This window comes from Centrocercus urophasianus, unplaced genomic scaffold (assembly GCF_019232065.1).
Source record: "Centrocercus urophasianus isolate 14NV4802_14NV808 unplaced genomic scaffold, USGS_Curo_1.0 seq_11, whole genome shotgun sequence".
Lineage (NCBI taxonomy): Eukaryota > Metazoa > Chordata > Aves > Galliformes > Phasianidae > Centrocercus > Centrocercus urophasianus.
In genome coordinates, this window is record NW_024884253.1 from 43,330,642 (window position 1) to 43,340,376 (window position 9,735).

Genomic DNA, 9,735 nt, shown 5'->3' on the forward strand with positions numbered 1-9,735 from the left:
CTTAGATCTCCTAAGACCTGGTGTTTTGACGTTTCCTCCTGTACATCCTTCTTATCTGGTCTGCTTTCACTCCTGTATTAATACCTTTTTTATAGAAGGTTTAATAAGATTTTTGGTTTCAATACACTTTTCCCCAGTTACTTTTGCGTTGTAATCATTGTTTTCATGACACTTCTAATAACATAGGAACTGTCTGTGCCAAGGAATTCCTGAGACTCCTGGACATGAAACCTGAAATTAAATAGAAGGGGGAAGAGATAAGAACAAACTATAACAGCACAGAGAACAAGAGATTACAACAAGAAGTTGTTAAATTATGGTTTTCATAATGTATGTGTTAGTGAACATTGCAAAGTTACTTTCTTCTGTCATGCTTATGAGGCAACTTTTGTTATGCAGAGCTAGGAAGGTTGCTGGGTATTCAGGGATCCAAGTGACATGAGGTGTTCAGAAAAAGATGGGCAGGTAGTGACTGCTAGCGTGGTCCTCTGAGACATAATAGAAATGCAGTCAGTCTGAACTTGGCTAGCACAGCATTTCTACCTGGTGTGGCCACCTCCTCGAAAGTACTAGCTGCTAGGGGAGAGTGCAATATTATGTAATTTAGACATACAAGGAAGTAAAATTAAATAGCCATGAGATGAGCATACCATTAAACAGATCTAATTTATAATGGACTCTTATGCAAATTGCCTTTGAGCGCTCAGCGAAAGAAAATGAAAAGAAATTAATAAGGACAATGTGGACTAAGAAGAAAAAAAAAAAGTAAAAGCCACTTCAAACTCACTGTCTGCACACCCTGGAGTCTTAAATAAGCATTTGCATTAGCCACGTAAATGTAATGAGGAGATAGGAAAACCCGTGTTCATTTTGTCTCTATGGGCCCAAACAGGTAAAACATCAACTGAAATACTTTCTTTTTTTCTCTCTCTCTTGTTTTTTTCTTTTTTTTTTTCTTCCTTTTTTAAATTCTCTGCCATGCAATCCTTCATTTGAAGAAGAGAAATGTGTTTTTTATGAGTACTTTGTATCAGAGCTCAGTGGGTCCCAGGACTGGGTGCAGTGACACCACTGATGGTGTGCCCATGCATCTCTGCCAGGCCACTGAAAGGGCTTTGCTTCTTTCCCAAGCTCTCATCCAAGGCAGCATATACTAAAGAAAAGACTCTTTTTGTGTATAACAATGTATGTAAGTATTTGTATGTTCAGAGAACAAGGCTATAAAAACACTTAAGCTGTGTATAACAGCCTCACTGCAGACTGAGTGTATTTTTATATTTGACAAAAGGGACTCATTTCTGAAGAATTTGAGACATCCTGTAAGTGGTGTCACCTTCCCTTGCTTTTTATTGTAGAAATGCTGTTATGCGAGCGCTGGGCTGTGGGAGCAAGGGTCCATGCAGTATTTTATAGAAGTAAAGCACTGGTCTCCTCAGCATATCTTTGTTTTTTCCCCCCACAGCACCAGGTTTGTGGCTGCACCTGTTTTATGTCCTTAAAGTAAAACCCAGTTCTCTGATGAGAACTGACTTTTACGCTGGTTATATTTTCAACCCTTGAAGCATTCGATTTCTGTCAGTGGATTATGATACTTAAAGCCATCAGCATTAATTATTACCCATTGGAGGTTGCACTTTCAACCCATGGGACATTAATTTTCCTTATATACAGAAAATTCCAGCCTGTTAGCTTTAATTAAACATTTTAGAAGTATGTTGCCTTGTAAATGGACTACAATTTTTCATCCTTTACCCTTGATATTTGGTTAGCTCTCCATGTAATTATCACTTTGTTTTGCAAGCATCCTTCAAAGTACTTTGCTGTTTGGAAATCCATTCAGTTCTTATGTGTTTGGCAGTGAAAAAAGCGAACTTATCTTTGTCAATCATCAGCTGAAGTTGTCTAGAAAGAGATTAGGAAAAGCATCTTCCAGTTTTTCTTGGTAAGTGAAATATGCCTTCACAGTCCCATCTCATGCCTGCAGCCTGGTGTCACTTAAGCATTTGTAATTTCAGCATGAGACCAAGCAGAATGTAGAGTGACAGAGAGGAGAGGGTCTTAGATATTACCCAGCGTGCAGAATGAGGCAGGGCACAGTCACAGTTTGCTGCTGTGCCTCTTTCCAGTCCGTCTCTTCTCCTGGCAGGTGCAGCAAATTTAGCTTAGGCCATGCCACCAGATTTGGGCACTCAGTTATCATAAGCCTTACCCTGGAGGGGCCACAAAGCTGGAAAATGCTGTTCTCTATCTGAAAAAAAAAAAAAAAAAAAAAAAAAAAAAAAAAAGAAAGCTACCATTACCATTTTATTTACAGAAGTCTCCCAGAGCATCACTGTTGCAGTCTGAATCTGGGGAGGGGACAGGGGATGAAGTTGGCACTTTGCAGTTCTTTGAGTTTTTCTGCTGCTGGAAAGCAGCTGCACTCAAAGGTGGCACTTTGTTGGCTCTCCCTCCCAGGCCACCTGGGCTGGCTCTCAGGTGTTGGTGCTCTCTGTGATTTTTGTCAGAAGACTCCATCCTCTGATAATATCTTACTTTTCTCCTAAACAATTAATAAAATGAAGGCAAAAAGCCTAGAGGTTTTAAAATACATAATTATAACAGTAATTTAGAAGTAGGGTAATGCTGCAGAAACCAATTACAATTATACTTTTCAGTAATGACTGACTTGGCCAAATGTATATGTTTTGTGTGTGTATTCTGTGATAGATTCCAAGACAACATGCTTGAATATGGGGGAAAATTAAATCTAAATGCCTTATGTTTCCATATTAGACATAAACGTTGCTCATCCATCTAGTGAACAGGAGCCTGCATTATATGGCCTGTCACAGTTTACATTTTGACTGTTGGGGCAGGCAGTAACAAGTAGCAGTGGAAGAAAGTTTGAATTGTTCTAATCTAAGGGATAGCTTTGAGAAGAAATTGTTTTGTGCTGCTTGGATCTTTCTGCAAAATGTGTTCAGTTTCTTATATCTTACAGATTTCAAGCCACTTGAATTGATTCTGAATTTTTAATGGCCCGCTGAGGTTAATGGGTTTTTATTTCTTTCTTGGTCTCACCTCTTCTAGCATTATGTGCATATAAATGTGCAGCATTTATTACTGAATGTACTACAGAGATGTCTTCTGTGCTCATGGATGCCATTTCAGACTCCATTTGGGTTGGCTGTGACATTTCAAATGGATGCAGAGCATCCTTGGGTCACATTCTACCCCGAGGTCAGGGCAATCCTAAATGTGGGTACAGGCTGGGCAATTAGTGGATTGAGAGCAGCCCTCTGGAGAAGGACTTGGGGTACTGGTGGGTGAAAAAATGGAGTCAGCGGTTTATGCTAGCAAACTGGAAGTCTGCAGTCCAGATGGTCTTCATTGAAAGAGGGGTGGCTAGCAGGGCCAGGGAGGCCACTGTCCCTTCTACTCCATCCTTGTAAATCCCCAGCTGGAGTATTCTGCTCAGGTCTGGAGTCCACAGCAGAGGACGTAGAGCTTTGAAGCGGGTCCAGAGGAGGGCCTTGAGGATGATCAGTTGGAGCACCTCTCCTACAAAGATAGGCTTAAGGAGCTGGCTTTGTTCTGTCTGCAGAAGAGAAGGCTCTGGGGACGCCTGATCATGGCCTTCCAGTACTCAAAGGGTCTGCAGGAGAGATGAGGAGGAACTCTTTATCAGGAAGTACAGTGATAGGAGAAGGAGTAATGCCTTTAAACTAGAAGAGAGAGCTTTAGATTAGACTTGAGGAAGAAACTCTTCACTGAGCAGGTGGCGAGGCACTGACACAAGGGAAGCTGTGGTTCCCCATCCCTGGAGATGCTCAAGGCCAGCTTGGATGGGGCCCTGAGCTGCTGGGTGGCAGCCCTGCCCATGGCATGGAGGGGACTGGGTGGGCTTTAAGGTTCCTTCCAACCTAAGCCATTCTACAAGAAAATGAACCAGAGATTGACTGCCTCTGAGTTACACTGAGTTTGGGTTTTGGTTTTGAGGGCTCAAAGCAGCCTCAGGGTGGTGATGAAGAATGGTTGTTTACTCACATCTTCTTTTAAAAGGAAAACAGTGTGCTGTGGTTGTTCATTGTGCTTGCTGGATCTGTTTGTGAAAAGACAGTCGTGTACATTGCCTGTGTCACAAGCTGGGTGTGATCAGGGAAAGAGTGCCTGTGCCTCACCTAGCTCCGTGCTGGTGTACATTGATGTTACTGACTGTTCCTTAAGAAAATGCATAGGATTTTTCGTGTTGGTTCACAGATCAGATTGGGTATATTAGGACAAGAGCTACATACAAATGAGCCTTTTCATTAAAACAATGAAGGCACAGAGTCTGCAGAATATTGCAGAATGCAACAGCTTGTGACAAAGCTCTAAAATCATGCCCATGTGTCGGTAGTATTTCATGCAAAGTGTCCACGTGACGTATCACAAGTTAGCTATTTTGAGACCATTTTGTTTACAGTTCTTTGGAGGGGTGGGTGGTGTCATGAAGAATCAAAAAATACCTCCCCATGCACGTATAGGCACGTAAACATGCACTCCCAGTCAGACATACCTGTCATTGCTGTTGATTTCACTGGAAAATGGTGAGTGACTCAGGAGCTGCTTGCAAACACCTCAGCACAGAAACATAGCATGCATTTCTTGTTACTGAGGCTGATGTTTTGTTCCCAGTTTTCAGCCCTTTCCATTGCTCCGACTAAATTGGGTTTTGTGAGGAACATGTGTAGAAAGTGTGTGTTCAACCAGCAGCTGATGTTACGAGCATTTTTAGCAAGTGAGATTTTCTGGGTTCTCTGGGTGACTGACGGGTCTCTAAAAGCTGAGGTGCTTCTTCTGGTTATTTTAGAGCCTGGTGATTGATACTCGCCACAAACTGTTGGGTTTTACTGTGAAATCATTACCTCCCATTTAAACACGATATCTTTTACATCCTTAGCTGCTTATTCCTACAATGTGCTGTCCCCTCAGTTATGCTGGTCTAATCGTTAGCTGCAGTAAATGGCATCCAAAAAGTGATCTGGGTTTAAAAGTAAATTAATAATACATTAGAAATAATTAAAAAATTTTTCCTGAGTGCAGTTTTTAAGCCATATCAAGTTCACCGTGTGCTCCCCCAGAAAGCAGAATGAAACTGATGGAGGAGATTGCTGCAACAGAGTGGGGTGGGGTTTGCTGGTGAAGCCACTGGGAGATATGTCCTAAATGGGATCTGCTGTTGAGAGAGATGCCCAAAATACTCAAGGGTTGTCCTCTTATGAAACAGGGCTTTGAGCAGAAGGTTTTCCCAATCACTGCCAAGCCGCACATGGTCTGACCCTGACGTTTGCCTCTTGTTTCCTCTGCAGAATCGGCAGACTCTTTGATGGCACGGAGCCCATCGTCCTCGACAGCCTCAAGCAGCATTATTTCATCGACAGAGATGGGCAAATGTTCAGATATATCTTGAATTTTTTAAGAACATCGAAACTCCTCATTCCTGATGATTTCAAGGTGAGATTTCAAAGGACTTGGATATTTTGCATGTACTTCAGTAAAACAAGAATCTGTGATCAAACCGGAATCCTAGACAGGGGGCACAGCTAAAATATGGTGCTTGATTTCAGGTACTTTGCAAAACTAAGTGTGGTGTTGCTGCCATAGCATCTGTCAGGCTTTCCTAGAGCGACATCAGTGTTAAATTATCCCCTTGTCTGTAGTGTAATGGAGCAACCTTGCCATGTTTGACCTAGGGAAATTAAAAGTCATAATATACTGAAGGAGACAGAAGGGATGTTAGTATCTGTAACCAGCTTCTCATGAGCCTTGCCGGTTACTTGCCTTCTAGTCTTCTCTTATGGTTCTCTTTGGATTGAAACAACTCCTGCTTCCACTCCCACACTGAAATTCAGAAAATTGTTTGGGAATCGTGGTACTGACAAAATAAACTGCACACATGGTAATGTTTGAGCATTATGTCATAGACTGTTTTCTCCTCCAGATTCTTGGTTTATTTAATCTTTATTAAAGAGTCTGCTTTTCTCTTTTTTAATAGCAAAGTAAACTTGTGATAGTTCACCTAGATATCAGCCTGCAGATGCACAGCTTCAGACTCTGTGTTCTTGCAGGTATACCAGGTATATTGGTGTAGCTGTGGTGTCAGTGTAGTAAGTGTTGGAGACAACAGTTGCAATTAGAAGAGATTTTAATTGTTATTTATGAATGCACATCAATGTAGCCAGCTGGGCGATTGGATCACTATAGGACATACAGCAATTCAAACTGAACAGAAGTGGTGCTGTGGAAGGGTTAGAGCAGTTCACACAGCAGTGCAGTTTTTTTTATCTTTTGTATCTGAGACATTTTGAGGTGTTTGGGGCATAACAGGTGTGAGCTTGAGTTCAAGACCAATCTTTGAATTTCTGCTGCAGATGTGTACTGCTCCCATGCGTGACAAGGGCAGACCTACCTGAATAATGTGGGAGTTTAGAAATAGCTGATAAGCGTCATACCCCTCTTTTGAAGCCTTAGAATGGCATTGTGCTGCTCTCTGCTCTTGTCCTGAAGGTAATCAGAAATACTGAAAAAGGAAAAGCCACTTTCCATGCAGTATTAAGAAATTATATATGCAGAGACCTTTAACAACATAAATACGCTGTAGCTCTGCTGAAATTAAAAATGTTAACTTCTGATCCTCTCCACTTGTGTTGCAAGTCACCTGAAACGTGTTTAAAATGAACTGCAGCACTCATTTTTCAGAAATGTATAGGTTAGATTACTTTTTCATTAGACAGTAGGAAGTATTCTGAATATGATTTAGGTTTCCCATGTTCATCGAGTATTCAGTCTGTAGCTGAAATTTAGGGCTGTATTGACTGTTACCAGCCTTCTTGTTTGGTCTTCCTATTCCTCTGCCTTGCCAAATTCTCTTGTATTTCTTTTTCCCTATATAAATATTTTCCAAATTGTCTTATGGTCTTAAGCCTAGATCAGTAATATTTGTTTTTTTATTTAAAATGCGATGACAGACAAAGTTCAGACCAACAGGTACAGCCATGCTTAGAAATGCATTCTCTCTGCTCTGGTGTGTGAAATGATGTAGTGAGCAATACTGTTGGCAAAATGGAGAGGTACTAAAAGATCCTTATTTTTTTTAAATGCAGTAGTATGTGCAATTTATTATGCAAATTTCTTAACCATTTTGCACTGAACCAATGCAGGCTCCCTCATTTACATTCTTATACCTGTTACAGTGGCTGCCAGTATTGCTGTAAGACAGAATGGATCCTAATGATGAATTTTCTGAATCCTGATTGAATTCTGTTCCATCTGCTTAATGAGGTCATTATCTTATGACATCACTGTTGGAATAAAAACAGAGGGAAAAGTGGGATGTGACTGCCTGAGTTATTCCACAGCATGAGCAAATGCAACTTCCCCCTTCCCTTACAAATGCTGGTCTGTTTCAATCAGCCGATGGTTTTATTATTATTTTTTGCTTGCACTGTTATTTTATTACACCTTCCTACACAGTATTTATGAGCTATGTCTGAAGGGTTCCAGAGCTAGAGCAGTGTTAGCCTGAATAACCGTATACATTAAGCAGTACATTAGCACTGCCTCTTTCCTAACTGTGCACAGTAACATACGTGTCTTTCAGGACTACAGTTTGTTATACGAAGAAGCAAAGTATTTCCAGCTTCAGCCCATGCTAGGAGAGATGGAAAGGTGGAAACAAGACCGGGAGAGTGGCCGCTTCTCAAAATCTTGTGAATGCCTGGTGGTGCGTGTTGCCCCAGATCTCGGTGAGAGGATTACACTGAGTGGCGATAAGTCATTGATAGAAGAAGTGTTTCCAGAGATTGGTGATGTGATGTGTAATTCTGTCAATGCCGGCTGGAATCATGACTCAACGCATGTCATCAGATTTCCGCTGAACGGATACTGCCACCTCAACTCAGTTCAGGTAGGAAAAGCTTACCGACCAGGTAACTGTGGGCTGATGTGTTTCTCTCTCATTGCTGGGAATTCCATGAACAAAACCAGCTGCTGGTTCTGAGCTAGTTACTTCTGTGGGTTAGGGCTGCTTTCTCATCTTAATTCTCACGCATCATCACCAAATCTCTTCGCAAAACAAGTTACATTAGTTGAAAACTTGCTTTAACACCCTGAAGTGGGGCATCTTGGTGGGACTTTGGCCTTTCAATGGGACTGTCAGGTGACATGCAATGTGAAGAATTCTTACAGAGCACTACAGGGGAAGTTAACACAAGTGTGGTAAAACTGGTATATAATTTTCCCAGTGGAAAAAAGTTCACACCCATCTGCAACTAGTTAGCACATCATGCACAACCAGCACTTTGGAGTGAAATGCTTTTTCATGGCTGGGTAGTCATTTTCCAAGCCATACTATGATTCTATGATGGTCTTTGGTTTAGCTGCACCTCCTTACGCTCCACACTCATGAGCAAGTTCTTACCTGAAGGAGCATTGCCATCTGAGCTTGACATCTTCCTGCTACCGAGTCCTGCCTCCAGGTAGCAAAATTCTGTCCCCCTTTTCTGATGCAGAGGAGGGCTGAGCATGGCAGCACGTGCTGAAGGCTTGTGTGGTGCTGCATATGTGCTACTGCAACACAGGAATACAGACAGATCTATCTGAACTATCGAGATGTGGTTAATGCATGCTACAGTCAGACAGTTGTGCCTCTTACTGGCCCCATGGTCATACTGAAACATCAAAGCTCTTTTGTCATAGTGACTAATGCAAATTTAGAACACCGCTACATGCAAGATTGTAACTGAAAAGGGATATGAATTTCAAGGAGAGTTGTCTAGCCACATGTTGTATGAGAGTTGTCAAAGCAATTTGTCCTTTAGCAGTTCAGCATTTGTCCCGATATTTATGTTTTTATCACACAAATAAGAATTTCCAAGCCTATTTCATGATAAAAAGTAAAAATGGCAACACGTACATAGACTTCAAGACAGATGATGATCCCATGCTGATGATGCCACATCTTCCATTTTTGGTGGCCATAATCATCTCCCCATTCCCAAAACAGTGTGATGTAGGACAGGGACTATTTGCAGACCTTGAGAAGGAGACGTAGACTCAGTGATTTGCCCAAGGCTGAACTAGATTCCTGACCCATTGCACTTTTTCCCAGGACCTAATTTCTCCTGCTGTATTTTCCAGTGGCTTGCATTGAGACATACTTGGGGAATGTAGACTTAATGTTGTTAAAAGCTAAGGATCACGTTAAACAGAAATTGCTCTGAAGTTTTGATGTTTGTTCTTCTTTCAGGGCTTCTTTCCACCTCCTACTTCTTGAGATTTGTCTGCTCTTTAATTAACAGTATTTTGGAAAGACATTTGCTGACCTGAAGCAGTGCATGTAAAAGCATGGCATGTCTTGTAGTTCCGAGCATTTTAAAACCCAACTTGCTCCTCCATCTTCCCCAACCCTCCCCTTGCAAGCCAATGTGCTAATTGTTGGTACAGTGGGACAAACACTGTATTCCCCTGCCTTCAGGTGTGTGAAGAGAGCAGTGAGAGCAGTTGGTAGCAGAAGGGAACCCTGCAAGTGTCCCTACTTCAGCTAAACATCAGTGGGGTATTGTCGGTATTGTCCTTCTGGACAGAAGTCCCATGTCTCTTACTGGTGAGAGACAATAAAGCCCTGGCAGCAGAAGAGATAGGCATGGGAAAAGTAGCAGAGTCTAAGCAAGGTTAAGAGCACAGGAGTTGCAGGAAAACTTAATAATAACA

At 41.8% G+C, this 9,735-nt stretch overlaps 1 protein-coding gene across 2 annotated transcripts in view; it reads left to right on the plus strand.

The window, feature by feature from the left end:
• Positions 1-9,735, plus strand: part of LOC122170653 (BTB/POZ domain-containing protein KCTD1) — a 39,473-nt gene that overhangs the window by 25,939 nt on the left and 3,799 nt on the right. For both annotated transcript variants that reach the window (XM_042837731.1, XM_042837721.1), the window contains exons 3-4: positions 5,334-5,478; positions 7,625-7,930. In XM_042837731.1, the coding sequence (XP_042693665.1) occupies positions 5,334-5,478; positions 7,625-7,930 (451 nt within the window). The remainder of the gene's footprint in view (positions 1-5,333; positions 5,479-7,624; positions 7,931-9,735) is intronic.